The sequence below is a fragment of the Mobula hypostoma genome, chromosome 8 (assembly GCF_963921235.1).
Source record: "Mobula hypostoma chromosome 8, sMobHyp1.1, whole genome shotgun sequence".
Classification (NCBI taxonomy): domain Eukaryota; kingdom Metazoa; phylum Chordata; class Chondrichthyes; order Myliobatiformes; family Myliobatidae; genus Mobula; species Mobula hypostoma.
The window spans coordinates 21,285,243-21,310,467 of NC_086104.1; the positions used below are offsets into that span (position 1 = coordinate 21,285,243).

Sequence of the window (25,225 nt, forward strand, 5' to 3'; positions counted from 1 at the left end):
GGCTGCTGGTGGAGGCGGAAACAATAGCGTCTCTTAAGAGATTCCTGGATAGGTACATGGAGCTTAAAAACATAAAGGGCTATGAGTAAGCCTAGGCAATTTCTAAGGTAAGGACATGTTCGGCACAGCTTTATGGGCCAAATGGCCTGTATTGTGCTGTAGGTTTTCTATGTTCTATGTTGCAATGAAATTTATAGCCTGTGGTTTTGCTTGAAACAATCTGATTTCATAATATCTTTGGCCTATCAATGCAGGCTTTTTAACACTGTTCATATAACAAATTTGTTGAAAACCTAACGCAAAATGAATTAGGAAAATAAATTGCATGAATGGCAACATATTAAAAACGCCATTCACTTTTGAATTAGAATGGATATTGAAAAATTGGAGTAAAGTGTTATATGAATTGTTTTTGATGATGTGCAATTTGGGAAACAATAATTCAGCTTCAAGAGAGTTCTGAATATGGTAGCTGTTGTGTTATTCTTCCCTCTGCACCTTTTTTGAAACAAACTAAAATTACTTTTACCGAACAACATTAATACTAAAGTAACAATCTTACCCAAGACAGGCATCACTGTTATAGTTTTGGAATTTTTTGTTGCCTCCAAAATATTTTCTGGCATTTCTTCATTACTAAAGGAATAAACAAGTGTTAACCCATTTCACAATATATAGAAAATTTAATTGATTCATCTAAATTTAAAATATAATAGGTTGGGTAAACATATAGATTTCCTCTGTGTATTAATGGGGTGGAAAACATGTTTCTTCGGATCAAGAACCAAGTATGACATTCTCAAGGCTATTATTTACAGAGTGCAGGAACAGGCCCATGGCCCACATTGTTGTTCTGAACAAATTGAATTAGCAGTCAAATGCCCAACTGAACTCAATCTGCCTACACAATGTCCATATCATTCTATTTCTTACACATTGATGTGCCTATATAAGAGCCTCTATTTGTACTTGCTTCTTTGTTTTTAAAAAAAAACTTGACTTGTACATCTCCTTTGGATTTACCCAAGTTCACCTTAAATGCATCTCTTCTGGTACTAGACATCTCAATTCTGGGGGAAAAGATATCGGTTGTCGACTGTATCTATGCTCAGTATTATAAACATCTATCAGCGCTCTCCTGAGCATCTGCTGCTCCACAGAAAACAACCCAAATTTGTCTAATCCATGCAGCCTCCTGGTAAACCTCTTATGTACCCTCTCCAAAACTGCAACATCTTTCATATAATGGGGAAACCAGAAATGAATGCAATACTTCAGCTGCAGTCTAACTAGTTTATAAAGCTTTAACTAAACCTCCCAATTCTTGAAGTCAGTTTCTCTCAACTAATAAAGGCAAGCATGCCATATGCTGTCTTTTATACCCTATCAACCTGTGTAGCAACTTTTTGGAGCTCAGAACATCAACACCATTAATGGACTTGCCATTAACAGTGTAATGTCTCTTTACATTTTTGGCCAAGTTAAACTCCACCTGTCAATTCTTGTGCATACCTGCAACTGTTCTATATCCCATTGTATCCTTTAGCAGTCTTCTATGCTATCCACATCACATACAAATAACAGAGATCCCAGTACAGATCCCTGCAAACACCAGTAGTCAGAGACCTCCAGCCAGGATAAGTCCCATTAACTCTTGTTATGGGCAAACCAATTCTGAATCCAAATGGCCAATTCACCATGGTTCCCATGCATCTTAATCTTCTTGATAAGCCTACAATAATAAGAACAGAATTTGGCCACTCAGCCTGTCAAGTTTCCCCACCATTCCATCATGGCTGATTTATTATCCCTCTCAATCCCATACTCTTCCCTCTGTAGCATTTGATGCCTTGACTAATCAAGAACTTTTCAACTTTAAATATACTCAATATCTTGGCCTCTGCAGCTGTCCATGGCAATCAATTCCAAAGACTCACCACCCTCTGGCTAAAGAAATTCCTTCTGATCTCAATTCTAAATGGACATCCCTCTATTCCAGGAGTTCCCAACCTGGGGATCCATGGACCCCTCGATTAATGGTAGGGGTTCATGGCATTAAAAAGGTTGGGAACCCCTGCTTTATTCTAAGGCTGTGCCAACATTCACAGCTCCATTTTCATCAATCACTTTTATGAACTCAAAAAACTCAAGTTAATAAAACCTGATTTGCCCTGCACAAAGCCCAGCTAGGCTGACTGTCCCTAGTAGGCCATAGCTAGTAAATCCTATCACTAAGAATCCTCTCCCATAACTTCCTTAACCACTGATACGAAACTCACTGGTCTATAACTTATAGGATTATCCCCATTTCCCTTCTTGAATGATGAAACTTCAGCCTCTTGCTAGTCATCTGGGATATTTATTCGTCAAGGCCCCAGCACACTCACCTTGTGCCTCTCTCAATAACCTAGAGTACATTCTATCATGCCTTGGGGATTTGTTCACCCAAAAATGTTCTTTAAGAAACCAAACACTGCCTCTTGCTTTGATCTCAAAATTCCCCATTATATTAGCACACACCACACTAATCTCTAACATGAGAAAATCTGCAGATGCTGTAAATCCAAAGCAACACACACAAAATGCTGGAGTAACTCAGCAGGCCAGGCTAAGTTCCTCCAGCATTTTGTGTGTGTTACTACACACTAGTCTCCCTATCTTCCATGGTGGTCTTAGTACATACTGATGCAAAGTACTTATTTTGGATCGGAACATAAAACAGGTAGCGAAATGAAGAAATATAGACCTCTGCAGGAAAATGGGAATAATGCCAGGGTCCAAGCCATCTCAGAGTAGATACAGAATATTCTTATGGAATTCAATGTGGTAAGCACATTGGCAACAATGACATAGATTGAAAGGGGAAAGTGGTTGTATGCAGTGAGTATAGGGAGTTAGGAAAAAGGCTGATAGCCAGAACCTTGAAGGCAGTAATCTCTGGATTAATCTCGGTGAGACATGCTGGCCAGGGTAGGAATAGAAAGATAGAACAGATGAATGGGTGCCTGAGGCAGGGTTTCAGGTTCCTGGATTACTGTAATCTCTTCTGAGGCAGGGGCGACCTGTGCAAGAGTAACATGTTGCATCTTAACTGGAGGGGAAGCAGCACCCTGGCTGGGAGGTTCTCAGAAGCTCTAACTGCTTCTCAAAAGGTTTATACTAGTTTGGCAGAGGAATAGGAAGCAGAGCACCAGATCAAAAAGTGGAGGGATTGAGAAGAGGGAAGAGTGAAGATAATGATGGAGGCTGGGGGGGGGGGGTGATTAGCAGGGACAACAACAGGATGCAAATTACCCTATTCTAATACAGGGTCCCAACTTGCAACATCGACTCTCCCTTTGTAAGTGCTGCCCGACCCAGCAGTTTGATTTTTGCTGCAATTCCCAGCATGTGCAATCTTCTGTGTACCTCAAATAAGTAACTTTTGTATAACCATAATAATTGCAAGAATATTAATCAACAGATAGTTTGAGAGATAAGGGGGAGGCAAGTTACAGTTTCCCATTAGCTACTTTGATAACAACACTTGGGTGCTGTGGCAGGGCAGAGGTCTGATTCAAGATAGGAGTTCTGGGAATGACAAAATAGGGTTAGAGTAGGGCAAAATGAAAGAATCAGATACTGGCACATGTATACATAGAAGGGGTCAGCTTCAAACATTTTCATATGATTAAAACACTTGTACCAATACTCAAGACTTAAAATTAACTTCCAGCTTGTAAAAGATTTAACCTTCACATCATGAACAGAAAAAAAGTACTCACACATCAACAATAAGAACAGAATCTCCCCAGTGCCTATGTGATACCAAGTCACGAAGATACTGAGGATCTGGGCTGGGCATCTCCAAAGAATCAACAATATGAAGGTAATCCTAAAAACCAAACTATAAGTAGTTAACAGGAATTGTGATGGTGGGTGTTATTTAAAATAAAAACAGAAAGCGAATGAACTGATGAAACACTGAGAATACGATGCACAAGTCCAGTTACGCCGGCAAATAATTCCTTTATTTTCTAAAGTTATTCCTTAAAGCCATGCAGGTAGTTAAAAAGCTTAAAATTATTTAACACGACCAATTTAAATCAGACAAAAAGATATCTCACTTAGTAGCTGGCATATGGTCATTAAATAGATAGATCAGAATCAGGTTTATTATCACCGGCATGTGACATGAAATTTGTTAACACAGCAGCAGCAGTTCAATGCAATACATAATATAGGAGAAAAAAACAAAATAATAATAATAAGTAAATCAATTACAGTATACGTATATTGAATAGATTAAAAATGGTGCAAAAAAACAGAAATAATATAGATTTAAAAAGTGAGGTAGTGTCCAAGGGTTCAATGTCCATTTAGGAATTGGATGGCAGAGGAAAAGAAGCTGTCCCTGAATCGCTGAATGTGTGCCTTCAGGCTTCTGTACCTCCTACCTGATGGTAACAGTGAGAGAAGGGCATGCCCTGGGTGCTAGAGGTCCTTAATAATGGACGCTGCCTTTCTGAGACACCGCTCCTTGAAGATATCCTGGATACTTTGTAGGCTAGTACCCAAGATGGAGCCAACTAAATTTACAACCCTCTGCAGCTTCTTTTGGTCCTGTGCAGTAGACCCCCCCGCCCCACCCATACAGACAGTGATGCAGCCTGTCAGAATGCTCTCCATGGTACATCTATAGAATTTTTTGAGTGTATTTGTTGACATAGAAATCTCTTCAAACTCCTAGTGAAATATAGCCACTGTCTTGCCTTCTTTATAACTCCATCGATATGTTGGAACTAGGTTAGATCCTTAGATATCTTGACCCCCAGGAACTTGAAACTGCTCACTCTCTCCACTTCTGATCCCTCTATGAAGATTGGTATGTGTTTCTTTGTCTTACCCTTCCGGAAGTCCACAATCAGCACTTTCGTCTTAATGACGTTGTGCCAGGTTGTTGCGACATCACTCTACTAGTTGGCATATCTTGCTCCTGTATGCCCTCTCATCACCACCAACAATGTTGACATACCAACAATGGTTGCATCAGCAAATTTATAGATAGAATTTGAGCCATCCCTAGCCACACAGTCATGGGTATATAGAGAGTAGAGCAGTGGGCTAAGCACCTTCTCCGTGGTTTGTCACCTTGTCGCAGCAGAGAAACTTGTGCAGTCCTGTGATCCCGAGAGCAATGCTGTCTGGAGCTATGTTCCTGGTAGGGTCACCCATGGCGGTAAGGTCGAGGGTGAGGTCCCTGACAAAGAACAATCCAACCAAGACCTCAACGGTGGAACAGGCAGACGAAGTTACTTCAAACTCAACGGCTGTGAAGGCGGATGAAGGCTGTAACACATCTATCAGCTCCTATCGTCGTGGTTTCCATGCCACTGGAATCAGTTGGTTGATTTGTGAAGTGTCGTGTGCTTCTTGGAGTGCTACATCAAGTACACGTTAAACAAATACACGCACAGGCGTCTTCGCTCTGTGGGCCACTTCTTTAAGTCTTTCAGCGATTGGGGGAGGGCGACGGGAGCAGGCAATGTGATGGCTGAAAGCTCCTAGTCAAGTCAAGAGGTGCACCAGTGTTGATCATCAGCGAGGAGGAGATGTTATCATCAATCCGCTCAGATTGTGGTCTTCTGGTTTGGAAGTCTATGATCAAATTGCAGAGGGAGGTAGAGAGGCCCAGGTACTGTAACTTCTCAATCAGGATTGTGGGAATGATGGTATTAAATGCTGAGCTATAGTCCACAAATAGCATCCTGACAAAAATGTTTATGTTGTCCAGGTTGTCTAAAGCCGTGTGAAGAGCCATTGAGATTGCATCTGCCGTTGACCTTTTAAGGTGATAGGCAAATTGCAATGGGTCCAGGTACTTGCTGAGGCAGGAGTTCAGTCTAGTCATAACCAACCTCTCAAAGCATTTCATCACTGTAGATGAGAGTGCTACTGGGTGATAGTCATTAAGGCAGCTCACATTATTTTTCTTTGGCATTGGTATAATTGTTGCCTTTTTGAAACAAGTGAGAACTTCCGCCCATAGCAGTGAGAGGTTGAAAATGTCCTTGAATACTACCACCAGTTGGCTGGCACAAGTTTTCAGAGACTTACCAGGTACTCCGTTAGGACCTTCCGCCTTGCGAGGGTTCACTCTCTTTAAAGATATCTCTGAGACGGAGATCACAGGGTCATCAGGTGCAGCAGGTGTCTTCACAGCTGTAGTTATATTCTCCCTTTCAAAGCGGGCATAGAAGGCGTTGAGTTCATCTGGTAGTGAAGCACCGCTGCCATTCATGCTATGGGTTCGCTTTGTAGGAAGTAATGTCATGCAAACCCTACCAGAATCCTCGTACATCCGATGTTGCCTCCAATCACGTTCGAAATTGTCGCTTCGCCCTTGAGATAGCCCTCCACAAATCATACCTAGTTTTCTGGTATAGGTCTGGGTCGCCAGACTTGAATGTCACAGATGTAGCCTTCAGCAGACAATGTACCTCTTGGTTCATCCACAGTTTATGGTTTGGAAATGTACAACACGTCTTTGTAGGCACACACTCATCCACACAGGTTTTAATGAAATCAGTAACAACTGCAGCATACTTATCCAGGTTCGAAGTGAATTGCTGAATACAGTCCAGCCCACTGATTTAAAGCAGTCCTGTAGGTGCTCTTGTGCTTCCCTTATCCATACCTTCTTGGTCCTCACTACTGATGCTGCAGTCTTCAGTTTCTGCTTATACTCAGGGAGTAGAAGTACAACCAGGTGATCAGACTTCCCAAACTGAGGGCGTGGAATAGCACGGTAGGAATTCTTTATGGTGGTGTAGCAATGGTCCAGTGTGTTGTTTACTCTAGTATTGCAAGTGATCTGTTGATGGCAATTGCTGAGTGATTTTTTCAGACTGGCCTGGTTAAAATCCCTAAAACGATGAAGGTGTTGGGGTGCGCTATTTTATGCATGTTGATACCATTGCTCAAATCATCTAAAGCCTGATTGACATTGGCCTGAGGTGGAATGTAGACTGCTACCAAAAAGACCCCGGAGATTCCCACTTGGTAAAAAGGACGGCACTTTACTGCTAGATATTCCAGGTCTGGTGAGCAGAATTGGGAAAGCACTGATATATTTGTGCACCAAGAAGAGTTGATCATGAGGCATACTCCTCCACCTCTGCTTTTGAGAGACTCTAGAGATCTATCCCGATGGTGTATAGAAAACCCATCGATCTGAATTGCTGCATCCCATACGGAAGGGGTTAACCAGGATTCCGTGAAACAAAGAACACACGCAGTCCCAATGTCCCTCTAATTCAGCACCCTAGCTCTGAGATCATCAATTTTATTCACTGAGACTACATGTTTGCCAGCAAGATATTCGGTACTAGTAGTTTCAAAACTCCATTTCCTTAAATGCACTTGTATCCCTGATCTACAGCCATGCTTCCTCCGTGGAATCATATGGACATGCTTCCATCCACAATCAGTGTTGCTTCCATCAGTTCTAAACAGCAAAAGTTCATTAAAACACATTAAGACATCTTTGTTGCCTGTCCCGACCATTGAAGCAGTTGTGCTTTTTAGCTGTATCAGGCTGAAATGACAGTATTTAATTGCATCCATTGATAGTACTGCTGCTACTCAAGTTGCCCCTAGGCACCCAGGATAAATTTCTATGAAATTAGAATAAATGTTTTCATAGCTTAATTTTTTCAGTCAGAAATCTAATCACTGCAATGTATGGAATTGTTTTGTGCAGATTCTAATTATTTACTTAATTAGAAATAATTTTTTAGAAGAAATGCATGCATCCAGATCTCACTATTATAGAACATTTGCAAAATAAATTATTTATCTCAAAAAGTACAGTACATCTTTATTAAAAAGTTGTATCATAAATTAAGTCAGGTGCTTTCTTAATTAATCCACATCACATGAATGACAGTACATTAAGTGGGTGAGCAGGATACAAGAAGAACTACTCTACAACATGTAATTATAAATATTATCACTCTGGTTAAATATACCTCCGCGTCACAGCTAGAAAGAAAGAGCGCACCAGATATACAAACAGTCAAGTGAAGAAGCAGATGCAAATTTTGTAAATCGGGATATGAAAAATGCACTTACCTGTGCAAACTTCATGGTGAGAGCTACTTTCATGCCCAGTACACGAACCTTCATGGGCAACATGTAATAATAACTAGTTGGCCCTCGAGGACCATGGGAAATACCGCCTATGGAAAAAAAAACAATGCTTATTGTGCTTGGGGCAGATCTTTGTCCAGTTTATCACTTACTCAGTTCTTTCCCAGACCACCCACCCAACCTCTGTAAATTGTTTTAATATAAATAACAGTGTTACAAATTTTAAGGTAAAAGAACTTACATGGAAATGGAAAAAGCAGAGAACTGTAGAGTTGCTTATCTGTGGAAAGGGATGGAGGCGATGATGTGGCTAGTGGTGGGATCTTGTTACAGCTGGAGGAAAAGATTAAGAATGGTGTACTGATTGTGGAGGCCAGTAGGGTGAAAAGTGAGGAATAGGGAGATGGGGTGAGAACAGCAGTCTGAGAAATGAAGAAAATGAGAGACGCGTCTCCATCAACTACCGTAGAAAGATAGACACATTTCCTGAAAAAGGACATTTAAGACATCCTGGCATGGAAAGCCTCATCTTGAGAGCACGTGCAGCTGACATAGAGAAATTGAAGAAAGGAATGGCATTCTGTACAAGCGACAGGGTGGGAAGAGTGTAGTCCAGGTAGATATGGGAGTCGATGAATTTATAATAAATGTCAGTGGACAGTTTGTCTCCTGAGTTGAAAACAGAGATCCAAAGAGGGAGGAGGTGTGAGAAATGGTCCACATAAAAATAGATACCCTTGAAAACAATGGTGAAAAAAGACATCAGTATTGTAAATGTTGATTATTTATTTTATGTAACAGATGCAGGCAATACTGGTGAAGTTGTATCTATTGCCCATCAAATACCACCCTTGAGAAATTGATGATGGAGCTGTCTCCTTGGACCATTACGAGATTTCCAATGAAGGAACTCAAGATTGTTGCTAATAAGGGATTCCAAGACTTTGACACAGTAGTGTTGGTTGGCTTATGATTTTAATAAAATATATTGCCAGGCAGCTGCATTTCTAACTGTTCATTTTATGACCACCTTGAGAGCAAAACTCTGTTGTAAACTGGGGAGCCCCTGTATCATTGCTTAAAGTAATAGAAGATTACCTCCTCTCCATATTGGTGATCGGATACTTCCATGGCGTGCTCTACCACTTCCTTTTTGCTGCCATGGCTTTTTGCCTCCTCCTCTTACTTCAGCTCGAGTCTTCACTTTAGCATGACTCTACAAATTTTAAAACAGGCCAGGAATACACCTTATTTATCCCCACTCAATATTTGTCTAGTCCTCATTTACATCATTGATAAATTTTGATAGCAATTTACAACCACTTGAATTTAAAGTTCCATTTGGGTGGATTAGATGCAGATACATTATTTCCAAAAAAGGTTGTGAATACCCAGAACTCTAGGATGTGGATTTGGGTCAAATGAATGTTTAAAGACAGTTTGCTACATTTTGTATGGAGAAAGGCAGTAGGTAACATTAGTGAACAGATCAATCATAATTAATTAAACAATGAAATGTGTTCAAGGAGCTACATAACCCACCTCTATTTCTAAAGCACTTTAAACTTGAGATCAAATCTGATTTTGAACAGAACAGTCAGCATTTTACAAAAATAATTAAAAGCACACTACTTACTATTCTTTTAAAGTTTTTCTGCCAAGTTGCAACTTCATGTAGAATGTCAATTCTGTTTAAAAGCACATAAAAATCCTTGGTATCAGTTTCTCTTAAAAAGCAACGGTAAATACACAATGATCAACATCACTTCACATAAGGTAGGGTGCTACTTCAGATACAATGTTCAAGACATTTTCCAAGGTTTGCATTCAAAGGTATTACTTTTCATGGAACTGCCTTGACCACTTTTTCTATCATACTCTTCCCCTCCCAAGCTTCAAAGACAGAGGAAGCGATTTGTTCAGCACATATTCAATTAGCCTAACCAGATACTTTCCTCAGACAACAGCAAACTGTATTTAAATGGCAAAACACTTGTACAGTGGATTCAAGGTCCAGGATCCACTGAAATAAATCATTAAGCCATTTTAGGCAACATATCCCAATGTGTAACCTTTTACAACAAGCAGAATAAAGAAAACCATCTACAGAATGTAAAAAGAAGCCTCAGCTTTCCACGATACTGCATTTAATAAAATCCCCACTTCTCTTCACCCATCCCCTTGTGATTAAATAAATAATATAAACATCTGCCAGAAATATAATTATAACTGAAACAGTCTGAAATACTTAAAATTTAAAAGATGCAAGGTTTTAAAAAAAAATTAATATATTTCATACTATCACCCGTACAGTTAAGAATCATGGCTGATTATTAGCATCATCTACATTTTTCTCTGATCTCCATTACTCGTAATTTGCTTATATTCCAATGATATTGTCAGTCTTGAATATACCTAATGGCTTAGGACGCAGCTATGTGGGGCAGAGAATTCCAGAGATTTCCAACCCTCAAAGAAGAAATTCCTTTGTCTCGTCTTATTTTAATATTACTAAAACAATAAAATTATCATTAGAAGATGAAAGAACAGCATGAAGATAATCATAAACAATTAACATTTCCATTATAATCTTAAAAAGTATTAATTATAATACCTTGGATGTACTGCAAAGACATCAGGATGTAATTCAACGACACCTAAGTTCTCAGCATCATAGCCCCGCAGAGATTCCAGCCAAGCTTGACTGGGCTTGAGATGTGAAGGAATAGCAATTTCACACTTTCTCAAAACAGGCGCCCCAGAATCAATCGGGGATGGTTCTGAAATACATTAGGTGGAATATGAGTACGATAGTAATCTTCCCCCCACCTGTTCTTGAATGCATAGTATCTGTCAAATATAATTGATCTTTGTAATAATTCTTGAAAGAAAGAACCTGAAAAAATACACATTGCCTCAGGCTGATCTCAGTGTACCCTAGTAATTAAGCTTTAGCTGGTAAGTTTATCCACAATAAATGACTAAGAACCAAGTTACTGTAATCAGAAACCCTCGTCTTCAAGAAGCCAATTTTATTTATCACTTCATTACCATCTTGAATAGCTTTTTCCTATCAATCACTTATTGGACGCAGCAGACCTAATTTTTTTTTGTAAGCATGGGCCTAGAAATTCTGGGAACTTGAAAATGTTAAGATGAAGTAGATCAATATGGGAATAAAACAGAATCTTGAACATCTAAGAGAGAATTTTGTATTTCAAAATTAAGCTTTAGTCATAAAAATATATGTAACCAATACCAAAGTACATGGTTTTCTTTATACTCGGTGTTGTTCAGTCAATACATTATAGTGTTACCAGTTCTATACAAACTGCATAGAGTATTATCAGCTCTCAAGAGGCTTCCTGGGATGCTACAAATTTCCAGTGGTTGAGTGGCTTCTACATGGGGCTTAGCCTCTCAATAGCCAGTGACAGAAGGACCTTAGACTGCAATCCTCCACAAAGCCTCTGCATTGCCTGCCCCAATATAGTGGATCCCTTAGCAAGCACTGTAGTGTGCGATGTGCCAGTCAGCAACATCTCATTGTATTGGAAGATCATCAAGATTGGAGCAAGGTAAGCATCTCTGGGAACAGCCTGCCGATTTGAGAGCCCTGTTTTGTGTGCTCCACAGCATGAACAGACAAAATTCAGGGAAACACAATCCAGTACAAATTGCACACCGTTGAACAGTACTCCACCTTTGTGAGAAAGTGAATCATACTTTAGAACCAGAAACAAAAAGGATGCATGCATCAAGCACCTTGATAGAATTTCTGTACCAAGCTGCACTTACTTAGTGAAGGAACAACCATGGAAACCTAGGACAATCTGACAAAGACAGGCAAATGTCTCTATCCATGATGATGCTTGTAATTTTCTCCTCACTAACTGAAGGAACAGAACTGAAGTCAGATGATTCTTACAAATTAAGGAGCAGCAAACTGAGATTTGTCATGTGTTATTTTGCTTTCAATATTCATCTGACCATGTGCTTAAGTTTAATTAGCTCAAGTAACATTAAACAGCATACCTTTCTTCTCAATCTTAAATAAGTTTGCTTGGAGACGGAGATTTGATGGCAAATCATTTCCTCCAGATAGAATGGACATCAACTATTTCAAGAGGAACAAAAGAACATCTTCAAATAAACCAGCAGAAACGTGCAAATGTCACCCCACTGTCACCAGACATACACAATTCTATTGAACTGTTTAAAAATAAGGTTGCTTTTGACCAAAAGCAAACGTTAAAGAATATTAAGTAATTTTATTCCAAAATGTTTTCAATATCATACATTTTAAAATATAGAGAAAAAGTGTCAATATCCAGAAAGGATTACACAGATGTTTGAAAAAAGTGAATTCCAGTTAATTGAGACTAGTACATTCTGGCCCAATTAAGCAGCTACTCAATTAGCCAGTTTCACGGAAATAGTTAAAAAGATATAAAAATGACAAACTACTATTTAACTGAGTAACAAATTAAGTATTTAAATGAAATACAGAACAAGTTAGAACACTATGACAGTAGTATAAAACTGTATTAGTTGCTAACAGTTATTGATGGAGGAATTCATCCACTGTATGCTGCCATGTTCTTTTGATTGACTGTAAATGAACAAAATCAACACAGACACCTAATGCAGATAATGGACTGCCTTCATACAATGCTATCGATGACTGGATTCTCCAAATCTTCATAGTTCCTAACTTGTCGAAATAGAGAAATTATTTCATTTTCACTTCCACCATTTCTGGCATCTTCAAGCGTGAATGCTTGAAACCACAGTGAACAAAACAGTTGTGAATAGTCTTACTGCTTATTTCTTGCCAACTATCAGTGACAAAGATCACTGCTTTTTGAACACATACATGTGCAACTGACACTATTTAAAAACTTTTTGCTCTAAGCACGGTGTGGTGTCTAACAACCGCACAGGTGCATACAACTGATGGTAACCAGAAACTGTTCGGCAGCAGTCTTCTGTCCCAATTAAGCAGCACAGTGCCCCAAATAAACGAAGGGAATCCTTGCTATTTTCTCAATTAGATTTTGTTCTTTAAGAATTGTACCAAATAAGCAGAATCCACTGTATATGACAGAAAATATTTGTTTAGTTGTCTAATGCCCATCTTTGATTCTAACAATTGCAATCAAAAACATTAATTTTGATGAGGTTGGATATGATAATAATATGATACAGGAGTTTAAATTGATCATTGGTTTTCAAATTGAGGTTATATTTCACTCAGATGGAATATCATTGGATAGAGTTGGGTATCCTGAATAAAATTTAAAATTGTTTAATAGTGTAGAATGGTTTTCGGGGAAGGGGAGCAGAGGGAGTTTACTCCTACATAAAAATAAGAATCACGAGAAGGAAGGAGAGAGACTGAAGTTAATAATGTGTCAATTTACATAGTTGTAACTCAAAATAATATGAATTGCCATAACAATCTCTCACTCAATGTCAGCAAAATCAAGGAGCTGATCATTGACTTCAGAAGGAAACCAGAAGTCCACAAGTCAGGCCTTATTGGAGGATCAGAGGTGGAGAAGGTTTGCAACTTTAAATTCCTCTGTTATTGTATCGGAGGACCTGTCGTGGGCCCAGCAGACAAGAAAGCACAGCAGCGCCTCTACTTCCTTAGGAATTTGTGAAGATTCGGCATGGCTTCTGAAATTCTGAGGAACCTCTATAAATGTGCAGTGGAGTGTATACTGATTGGCTGCATCACAGCCTGGTATGAAAATACCAATGCCCTTGAACGGAAAATCCTAAACAAGGTAGTGGCCCAGTCCATCACTGGTAAAGCCCTCCCCCACCATTGAGCACATCCACAGAAAACACTGTCGCAGGAAAGCAGCATCCATCATCAGGGACTCCCCACACCACACAGGCCACGCTCGCTTCTTGCTTCTGCCATCAGGAAGGTGGTACAGAAGTCCCAGGACTCACACCACCAGGTTCAGGAGCAATTATTACCCCTCAATCAGCAGGGTTTTGAACCAAGGGGGATAACTTCACCCAGTTTCACTTGCCACATCATTGAAATGTTCCCGCAACTCACTTTCAATAGGTACATTTAGTCTCAGAGAAATGTATACAATATACATCCTGAAATTCTTTCAGGACCCTTCATCTCATGCCCTCAATATTTATTATTTATTTATTGCTATTATTTCTTTCTTTTTGTATTTGGACAGTTTGTTGGTTTTTGCACCATGGGCTGAATGCCCAAATTCATTGATTCTGTTATGGTTATTGGATTTATTGAGCATACACGCAAGAAAATGAACCTCAGGGTTGTATATGGTGACACCTGTGTATTTTGATAATAAACTTACTTTGAACTTTGAACATATGATGATATGTTGTACCGTTCACAATGTGCAGTCAAAATGCCTGATAGTGATTTAAAACAAAGCAAAATTTCAGTGGTCTAGACAGCCAATTGTGCTTGCATAAGCATAGATCTTATCCTCTGCCTCAAAACATTTTCTCTGCAACGTGATGGATGGGTTAATTATCCAGGAAGAGAATCTTAGAAATACTATTAATCATATCCCCAGATATAGTGATAAGTGTCATCCACGGCTCAAAGGTAGCAATTTTTCCAGGATCATAATATTGTGGGTTAGGTCTCAATGTTGATACTCGTGCAAGGAAATCTGGCTCGACACTAAGATGCATTCCTGAGAAATTAATGTACCAGCAGAGATGCATCTCTCATGTGACATCTTGAACCAAGCTTCCTCCTAATCTCTCAGGTGGATGTAGAAGCTCTGGAGATCTGAAAGGCAAGGAAGTTCTTATCTGCACTCTGAGCATCATAAAGCAAATTAACAGATCAATATTATTTGTTATTTGTGGGATTCTCTGTGCAAAATAATTGGCAATTTTCCACATCACAGTTATCTCTACTTTTGGAGCATACTGTTACTGCTAATTGAGAAGTTTTGAAAGATGTTCTATTAAACATAGAAAATAGGTGCAGGAGTAGGCCTTTTGGCCCTTCGAGCCTGCACCACCATTTATTATGATCATGGCTGATCATCCAACTCAGAACCCTGCACCAGCCTTCCCTCCATACCCCCTGATCCCCATAGCCACAAGGGCCATATCTAACTCCCTCTTAAATATAGCCAATGAACTGGCCTCAACTGTTTCCTGTGGCAGAGAATTCCATAGATTTACCACTCTCTGTGTGAAGAAGTTTTTCCTAATCTCAGTCCTAAAAGGCTTCCCCTTTATCCTCAAACTGTGACCCCTTGTTCTGGACTTCCCCAACATCGGGAACAATCTTCCTGCATCTAGCCTGTCCAATCCCTTTAGGATTTTATACGTTTCAATCAGATCCCCCCTCAATCTTCTAAATTCCAACAAGTACAAGCCCAGTTCATCCAGTCTTTCTTCATATGAAAGTCCTGCCATCCCAGGAATCAATCTGGTGAACCTTCTTTGTACTCCCTCCATGGCAAGGATGTCTTTCCTCAGATTAGGGGACCAAAACTGCACACAATACTCCAGGTGTGGTCTCACCAAGGCCTTGTACAACTGCAGTAGTACCTCCCTGCTCCCGTACTCGAATCCTCTCGCTATAAATGCCAGCATACCATTCGCCTTTTTCACCGCCTGCTGTACCTGCATGCCCACTTTCAATGACTGGTGTATAATGACACCCAGGTCTCGTTGCACCTCCCCTTTTCCTAATCGGCCACCATTCAGATAATAATCTGTTTTCCTATTTTTGCCACCAAAGTGGATAACTTCACATTTATCCACATTAAATTGCATCTGCCATGAATTTGCCCACTCACCCAACCTATCCAAGTCACCCTGCATCCTCTTAGCATCCTCCTCACAGCTAACACTGCCGCCCAGCTTCGTGTCATCCGCAAACTTGGAGATGCTGCATTTAATTCCCTCATCCATGTCATTAATATATATTGTAAACAACTGGGGTCCCAGCACTGAGCCTTGCGGTACCCCACTAGTCACTGCCTGCCATTCTGAAAAGGTCCCGTTTATTCCCACTCTTTGCTTCCTGTCTGCTAACCAATTCTCTATCCACATCAAAACCTTACCCCCAATACCGTGTGCTTTAAGTTTGCACACTAATCTCCTGTGTGGGACCTTGTCAAAAGCCTTTTGAAAATCCAAATATACCACATCCACTGGTTCTCCGCTATCCACTCTACTAGTTACATCCTCAAAAAATTCTTTGAGATTCATCAGACATGATTTTCCTTTCACAAGTCCATGCTGACTTTCTGTAAAGCATGTTCCTTACAGAAGGTCTTTCTTTGTTAATAACTTAACTTACAAAGAAACTGCGATTATCATTGGGAAGTTGGAAAAATAATTAACAAATACAAAAAAATGCAGTAATTGATAGTACAGATAGGAAGAATGACAGAACAGAAGCAAAACAAAATTACAGCATATAAAATGAGTAAATTACTAATACACTCAATGAAAAGGAATAACAAAAAGTCAACTAGCTTTTATGTAAGAACATAGAGAAAAAGTTGCTTGAAAAGAATTCCACATAGTGCAGCAACTGCTACAGACAAAAAACAAATTTCTACAGCTATCTCAGAAATGACCACTTCGCTTGCGGTCTAGAAAAATTATGCAATTTACAGTGGAATATAATGTGGAAAAATTGGAGATTATCCACTTCGATAGGAAAAGCAGCACCTTTCTCTAGTTAGAGAAAACTGGGAAATGTTGATGTTTGAATCCTGATACTGGTGTATTGATACAGAAGTACTGAAATAAATCAGCACACAGGTTTTAGCAGGTGATTTGGAAGACAACTAGATTTGAATACAGGAGTAATGATCTCTTAATGCAATCATCTACAACTTGGCAAGACTAGACCGATTTCAGGGATGACTAGTTTGATATATAAAGAGAGATTCAATCAATGGATTAGAACATACAGCATAGAACATAGAATAGTACAGCACAGTACAGGCCCTTTGGCCCACAATGTTGTGCTGACCCTCAAACCCTGCCTCCCATATAAGCCCCCACCTTAGATTCCTCCATATACCTGTCTAGTAGTCTCTTAAACTTCACTAGTGTATCTGCCTCCACCACTGACTCAGGCAGTGCATTCCACGCACCAACCACTCTCTGAGTAAAAAAACCTTCCTCTAATATCCCCCTTGAACTTCCCACCCCTTACCTTAAAGCCATGTCCTCTTGTATTGAGCAGTGGTGCCCTGGGGAAAGAGGCGCTGGTTATCCACTCTATCTATTCCTCTTATTATCTTGTACACCTCTATCATGTCTCCTCTCATCCTCCTTCTCTCCAAAGAGTAAAGCCCTAGCTCCCTTAATCTCTGATCATAATGCATACTTTCTAAACCAGGCAGCATCCTGGTAAATCTCCTCTGTACCCTTTCCAATGCTTCCACATCCTTTCTATAGTGAGGTGACCAGAACTGGACACAGTACTCCAAGTGTGGCCTAACCAGAGTTTTATAGAGCTGCATCATTACATCGCGACTCTTAAACTCTATCCCTCGACTTATGAAAGCTAATACCCCATAAGCTTTCTTAACTACCCTATCCGCCTGTGAGGCAACTTTCAAGGATCTGTGGACATGTACCCCGAGATCCCTCTGCTCCTCCACACTACCAAGTATCCTGCCATTTACTTTGTACTCTGCCTTGGAGTTTGTCCTTCCAAAGTGTAGCACCTCACACTTCTCTGGGTTGAACTCCATCTGCCACTTCTCAGCCCACTTCTGCATCCTATCAATGTCTCTCTGCAATCTTTGACAATCCTCTACACTATCTACAACACCACCAACCTTTGTGTCGTCTGCAAACTTGCCAACCCACCCTTCTACTCCCACATCCAGGTCGTTAATAAAAATCACAAAAAGTAGAGTTCCCAGAACAGATCCTTGTGGGACACCACTAGTCACAATCCTCCAATCTGAATGTACTCCCTCCACCACCACCCTCTGCCTTTTGCAGGCAAGCCAATTCTGAATCCACCTGGCCAAACTTCCCTGGATCCCATGCCTTCTAACTTTCTGAATAAGCCTACCATGTGGAACCTTGTCAAATGCCTTACTAAAATCCATATAGATCACATCCACTGCACTACTCTCATCTATATGCCTGGTCACCTCCTCAAAGAACTCTATCAGGCTTGTTAGACACGATCTGCCCTTCACGAGTCCATGCTGACTGTCCCTGATCAGACCATGATTAGGCTTTTAATCTCTTGTTCTGAACTCTGGAGGAGTCATTAACACCAAGATCTTGCAAGACTCATGAATTTGAATATCAAGTATATGTTTCCCTTAGCTGTGGTATCTAGAATCACAATATTAAAATAAGGGAACAACCATTTATAAATAAGCTGAAAAGATAATCATCCTCACAGAATCACACCCGATCACATTACAACCCCTAATTAAGTCCTGTCCGAACAGCAGGATAGAACCCAGAGAAGACACCACAGTCGTATATGAGCAGGAGAGAATAAGCCTGTAACCCCTTTGGATAGAAGTCTTTATTGCTCAATTCTTACTTGCCCTGAGAAGCTGGTGGTAAGCCATTTCCTAGAATTGCTGCAGGTTCTCTTATCAGAATTCTGGATACAGACCCACTGATGATGGAGAAATGGAATTTTTTTAAAAGGGAGAATGGTATATAACTTGGAGGGGAATCCCAAGTTCGTAGTATTTCCATGCGTCCTTAAGACATTGCCAAAGGAACTATTGCAATAATATCCTAGAGCTGGAATAATGAGCTAGAACCGTAGGAGTCAACTTTACACAATTAAAGCAGAGTTTTGCAAAATCATGCCCACTGAATAGTAGAGGCCCCTTAGAGCCACAATCAGGCAAAAGCTGCCTTGACGTAAAGGGCAACCATTCTCACTTCATCTTTTGAACTCTGCTCTTTGGTTTACATTATGATGAGATAATGTACCAAGTTGAACTGACAAAACCTAAACTGGGTGAGCATTGCACTACTGACAATTTAAATTGCTTTGTTGATAATTGGGAATAAACAGTAATCAGATTGTTTTATTTTGGATGGGACAGGATATAACTGGGCAATCTCTACCATTGTTGAACAGATGACAGTGCCATACTTTAGCGGTGTTGAAGTCAGATCCCATAGCCATCGCCCTCACGGGATTCTTGACAATCACATGGAGTGATCTGAATTGCCTTAAGTCCACCTTCTGTGACAACAGACAGGTATGGAGTGGGCCACTGCACAGGATCAGAAAAAGCTGCTGAGGACTGTAAACTCAAAACCGCAATAAGATGGCATCCATCATTAAGGACCCCCACCAATCAGGACACGTCCTTCTCTCATTGCTACCATCAGGAAGGGGCACAGGAGCCGGAAGACAAACACTCAATGATTCAGGAATATCTTTTTCCCCTGTACCATCAGACTCCCGAATGGATAATGATCCACGAACACTACCTATTTTTGATCTCTTTTTGTACTACTGTACTTAATACTTTAAAATTTATTTTATATAATAAAATCATTTATACATATTTCTTATTGTAATTTATTGTACATTTTATGTACTGCCCAACACTATTGCCACAAAACAAATTTCACAACACCTGTCAGTGAAGATAAACTTGACTCTGATTCTGTCAGGAAGAAGCTGAAATCGATCATCCTCTCAACATTTCTGGATAAACACTGCTGCAATATCCATCCAGAAATGCTGAGAGGATGGTGTTAGGTCCAATTACAGTTCAAGATAGTCTTTCAGTCTCTTTATCTCAACAGTTGTTAAACAACTTTTACAATTATATGTAGGAGTACTGCAGAGATTGCATCTGACCCACTGGTTCTAAGATTGCTGGTCTATTGCATACCGATTTAGCACATGCAGTTCTTTTGCTGGAGCTTCTCTAAGAGTGTCATTAAATATGGGGTGGCCTGGTAATGCAGTGCTTAGCACAATGCTTTACAGTACCAACGACCTAGGTTCAGTTCCCACCGCAGCCTGTAAGGAGTTTGTAGACTGTGTGGGTTTCCTCCGGGTGCTCCAGTTTCCTCCCGCAGTCCAAAGATGTACCAGTTGGCAGGTTAATTGGTCATTGTAAATTGTCCCACGATTAGGCTAGAACTAAATCAGGGAATACTGGGCGATGAAGCTCGGAGGACCGAAAGGGCCTATTCTGCTCTCTACCTCAATAAATAAAAAGTAAAATAAGTATCATTTCAGAGGAACTGTCCTGGGTCCAGCATGTAAATGCCATTATGAAGAAAGTATGGCAGCAGCTCTACTTTCTTAGAAGTTTGCGACGATTTGGCATATCATCTAAAACTTTGACAGACTTCTACAGATGTGGGGGAAGAGTATAATACTGGTTGCATCACAGCCTGGTACGGAAAAGCCTACAAAAAGTAGTGGATATGGTCCGGTCCATCATGGGAAAGCCCTTCCCTCCAGTAAGCACATCTACATGGAGTACCGTCACAGAAAAGCAGCATTCATCAAGGGCCCCTATCAGCCAGGCCATGCTCCCTTTTCACTGCTGCCATCAGGAAGAAGTTTCAAGAACAGTTATGACCCTTGACCATCAAGTCTTGAACCAGAGGGAATAACTTCACTAGCCCCATCACTAAACTGTTCCCACAAACTATGGACTCACTTCCAAGGACTTTTCATCTTATGATCTCAATATTTATTGCTTATTTATGTATTATTACTTTTTTCTCTTTATTTTTGCACTTTGTATATTTTGTTGGATTCGTTTTGCATAGTGGTTGTTGTCTGTCCCTGTTGGGTGCAGTCTTTCACTGATTATATTAGGGGATTGTATGTGGTGACACATATGTACTTATAAATTAGTTCGAACTGCTTTGGGTATGTCCTCCTGCCCTGTCCACTAAATCAAGACTGATCCCCAAACTTGACAAGGGGAATCAGACTGACACACAACAAAGGAAGGATTAGGATATAAGGAACTGCAGATGCCGGAATCTGGAGCAAAACACGACCTGCTGGGGGAACAGCGGGTAGAACAGCAAATGAGGAATTATGTTGGAGGAGCTTGAGGACTGATGTTCAACCCTCACTCAACCTCGGAACTGGAGGCGCTTCTTAGCCGACTGGGATAAAAGGAATCGTTTCAGACGGTTGTATTCGATTTGATGGAAAGCTGAACAACACGTTAACAGCAAAAGGCCACTGTTGCTGCAGTCACCGTTCGCCCCTTTAAAACCCGGTGCCCGCCTGGGCCGCAAAGCCGCCTTACCCTTGAACCGAAATCTGTGCAACACCTCGGGCGACACACGCGCATTAACCCGGAGATCATCATGCCGACGAATCCGTACCCCACTTCGCTCAACTAATGTCTATTCATGCCGCCGAACAGCCTCGCCGACCGTCCAATTCACTCGCAAAGCTCCCGCTGGGTCAAGAGGTCCACGCCGGTTGAAAGGCACGAAACCTCGCGAGATTAACCGTGTGAAATCCTGCGCTGGCCGATTCACGTCCAAATCGCCAACCCTGAAGCCACGCTGTCGCCATCTTTTTTGGGGGCATTAAAAAGAGACGTCACACCGCTGCAGAACTAACCCCACCGCACCGGCCGAGAAAAGCAGGAGGAATCAAGAACTCGGGAGCTTTTGCAGATGATTTCCAGTACAGATGAAGAACGTCGACAGTTTACTCCTTCTATAGATGCTGTCGGACTAGAAGGAACCAATTAGTGACGTTTGATTGATAAATATTCCTGATAATGCCATTTGAGTTTTTACGAAGTTGCAGCGAGCTAGTTAGCCCCTGAGTTCTCTCCGTCATTTAGGAAGATAATGAATGACTGATCTCAAGATTGTTTGTCATTTCCAGTACGCAAGTGTAAAGGAGAACGAAATAATTTTCTGTCTAGATCGGCTGCAACGCAAAACAAAACAGACACAAAGAACACAATATTTTTAAAAAACACAATAATTATAAATACATGAAATAGTTTACATAAATATATTGATTAGATGTCCATAAAGTGATGTCTGTACATAAGGTGACTGACAGAAAATGATAAAATAGTGGTTATTGGGGGTGTGGTGAGGTGGGTTAGTGGGTGGAGGTGTTGATCAGCCTTACTTCTTGGGGAGAACGGCTTGTTTTTGAGTCTGGTGGTCCTGGCATAGATGCTATGTAGCCTCCTCTCTGATAGGACAAACAGTCCATGAGCAGGGTGGGTGAGATCCTTCATGATGTTACTGGCTACTTTCCTGCACTTAAGACAATAGACAATATTCGGCCCTTCGAGCCAGCACCACCATTCACTGTGATCATGGCTGATCATCCACTATCAGTACCCTGTTCCTGCCTTATCCCCATAACCTTGGATTCCGCTATCTTTAAGAGCTCTATCCATCTCTTTCTTGAAGGCATCCAGAGACTTGGCCTCCACTGCCTTCTGGGGCAGAGCATTCCAAATATCCACCACTCTCTGGGTGAAAAAGTTTTTCCTCAACTCCGTTCTAAATGGTCTACCCCTTATTCTTAAACTGTGGCCTCTGGTTCTGGACTCACCCATCAGTGGGAACATGCTTCCTGCCTCCAGTGTGTCCAATCCCTTAATAATCTTATATGTTTCAATCAGATCCCCCTCATCCTTCTAAATTCCAGTGTATACAAGCCTAGTTGCTCCAATCGTTCAACATATGACAGTCCCGCCATCCCAAGAATTAACCTTGTGAACCTACGCTGCACTTTCTCAATAGCAAGAAAGTCCTTCCTCAAATTTGGAGACCAAAACTGCACACAATACTCCAGGTGTGGTCTCACCAGGGCCCTGTACAGCTGCAGAAGGACCTCTTTGCTCCTATACTCAATTCCTCTTGTTATGAAGGCCAGCATGCCATTAGCTTTCTTCACTGCCTGCTGTACCTGCATGCTTGCTTTCAGTGACTGATGCACAAGAACACCTAAATCTCGTTGTACTTCCCCTTTTCCTAACTTGACTCCATTTAGACAATAATCTGCCTTCCTGTTCTTACCACCAAAGTGGATAACCTCACAGTTATCCACGTTAAACTGCATCTGCCATGCATCCGCCCACTCACCCAGCCTGTCCAAGTCACCCTGCATTCTCATAACACCCTCCTCACATTTCATACTGCCACCCAGCTTTGTGTCATCTGCAAATTTGCTAATGTTATTTTTAATCCCTTCATTTAAATCATTAATGTATATTGTAAACAGCTGTGGTCCCTGCACTGAACCCTGCGGTACCCCACTGGTTACCGCCTGCCATTCCGAAAGGGACCCCTTAATCGTTACTCTTTGTTTCCTGTCAGCCAGCCAATTTTCAATCCATGTCAGTACTCTGCCCCCAATACCATGTGCCCTAATTTTGCCCACTAACCTCCTATGTGGGACCTTATCAAGGGCTTTCTGAAAGTTCAGGTACACTACATCCACTGGCTCTCCCTTGTCCATCTTCATAGTTACATCCTCAAAAAATTTCAGAAGATTAGTCAAGCACAATTTCCCCTTCATAAATCCATGCCGACTTGGACCTATCCTGTTACTGCTATCCAAATGTGCCGTAATTTCATCTTTTATAATTGACTCCAGCATCTTTCCCACCACTGACATCAGGCTAACCGGTCTATAATTCTCTGTTTTCTCTCTCCCTCCTTTCTTGAAGCGTGGGACAACATTAGCCACCCTCCAATCCATAGGAACCGATCCTGAATATATAGAACATTGGAAAATGATTACCAATGTGTCCACGATTTCTAAAGCCACCTCCTTAAGTACCCTGGGATGCAGACCATCAGGTCCCGGAGACTTACCAGCCTTCAGACCCAACAGTCTATCGAACACTTGCTGTACGTATGACCTTGATGGTGGGTAGGCTGGTGCTGGCAATGCATTGGGCAGTTTTGGTTACCCATCATGGAGTCTTTCTGTCTGCTGCAGTGAAGTTTCCATTCCAAGCTTGTTAGGCTGCTCTTCACTGTGCATCTGTAGAATGCCATGAGTATAGATGAGCATAGTCCAGCTCTCTTCAGCCTCAGAAAATAGAACTGATGGCGCTATATCCTCTAATTGTGTAGAATATGTTCTGGGACCATGAGAGTTTGTGTGTGATTTGCACTCCCAGGAGTTTGAAAACGATTGCAGTTTCCACTGCTGTGAGTGGTGCAAACTCCGCTGAACTGGATAGCCATCTCCTTTGTCTTGCTGACATTGAGAAAAAAGTTATTTGCCAGGCTTTAACACCTCATTCCTGTAGACAGCCTCCTCATTTGTTGGTGTTGATGATGAGTCCCTGCACTAACATGGCATCAGTGAACTTGTCAATGAGATTACACGGATGCAAAGTGGCGGGGGGGTGCACTCATGTCGAGGGTGATGGGACAGGAGGAGTGGTTGTGCGTCCTGATCATCTGAGGTCTATTAGTTAGGAAGCCCAACAACCAGGTGCACAGTGATGTACTTCAATCGAAGAGTAGGAGTTTTATCACCAAGGTCTGTGAGACAATAATGTTGAATAACAAACTGAAATCCAGTAACAGTATCCTGACAAAGGAGTCCTTGTTTTCTAGGTGTGTCAGGGCCATGCCAGGTATACAACAGGTGCTATAGCATCTATTGTAGAGCAGTTCTGTCAGTAGTGTACAGGTGAGACTCCAAAGTGTCAGGAGTGGAGTTTGTGATTGAGCCATTACCAGATGTTCAAAGCACTTCATGATGATTGGCGTCAGCGTCACCGGGCGGTAGTCATTTAGTTCTGAGGGTGTGGAGTCCTTTGGTACAGGGATGATGGTGGCTGATTTAAAGCATGTGGGGACAGCAGCCTGATGAGTGAAGTGTTGAAGATGTCAGTGAGTTGTGTGCACACTCCCTGTGTACTCGGCCTGGGATGTTGTCTGGTCCGGCTGCCTTACGAGGGGGTGTTGACTCTTCTGCAGAGACCTTCTCAGGTTTGCTGCTGTTACTGACAAAGCATGCTCACCTGGGGCGGGGGGGGTGGTGGTGCGGAAATACCTTTCACGGCTGGCGTTATGCTGCATGTCTCAAAGCGTCAGGGAGGGAGGCGTCACTGGCACAGTT

The 25,225-nt window shown here is 41.3% G+C and overlaps 1 protein-coding gene across 2 annotated transcripts in view; it reads right to left on the reverse strand.

Moving 5' to 3' along the window:
• The window catches only part of mrpl4 (mitochondrial ribosomal protein L4), a 23,512-nt gene extending 1,910 nt beyond the window's left edge, over nt 1-21,602 (reverse strand). Inside the window, exons 1-8 of one of the 2 annotated variants that reach the window (XM_063055561.1) lie at nt 21,408-21,602; nt 12,166-12,247; nt 10,745-10,910; nt 9,767-9,818; nt 9,229-9,346; nt 8,113-8,219; nt 3,765-3,874; nt 563-636 (exon numbers count right to left, since the gene is read on the reverse strand). In XM_063055561.1, coding sequence (XP_062911631.1) covers nt 563-636; nt 3,765-3,874; nt 8,113-8,219; nt 9,229-9,346; nt 9,767-9,818; nt 10,745-10,910; nt 12,166-12,247; nt 21,408-21,470 — 772 coding nt within the window. In that variant the 5' untranslated portion in view covers nt 21,471-21,602. The remainder of the gene's footprint in view (nt 1-562; nt 637-3,764; nt 3,875-8,112; nt 8,220-9,228; nt 9,347-9,766; nt 9,819-10,744; nt 10,911-12,165; nt 12,248-21,407) is intronic. The other variant, XM_063055562.1, reaches the window with a different exon arrangement.
• Between the last annotated feature and the right edge of the window lie 3,623 nt (nt 21,603-25,225).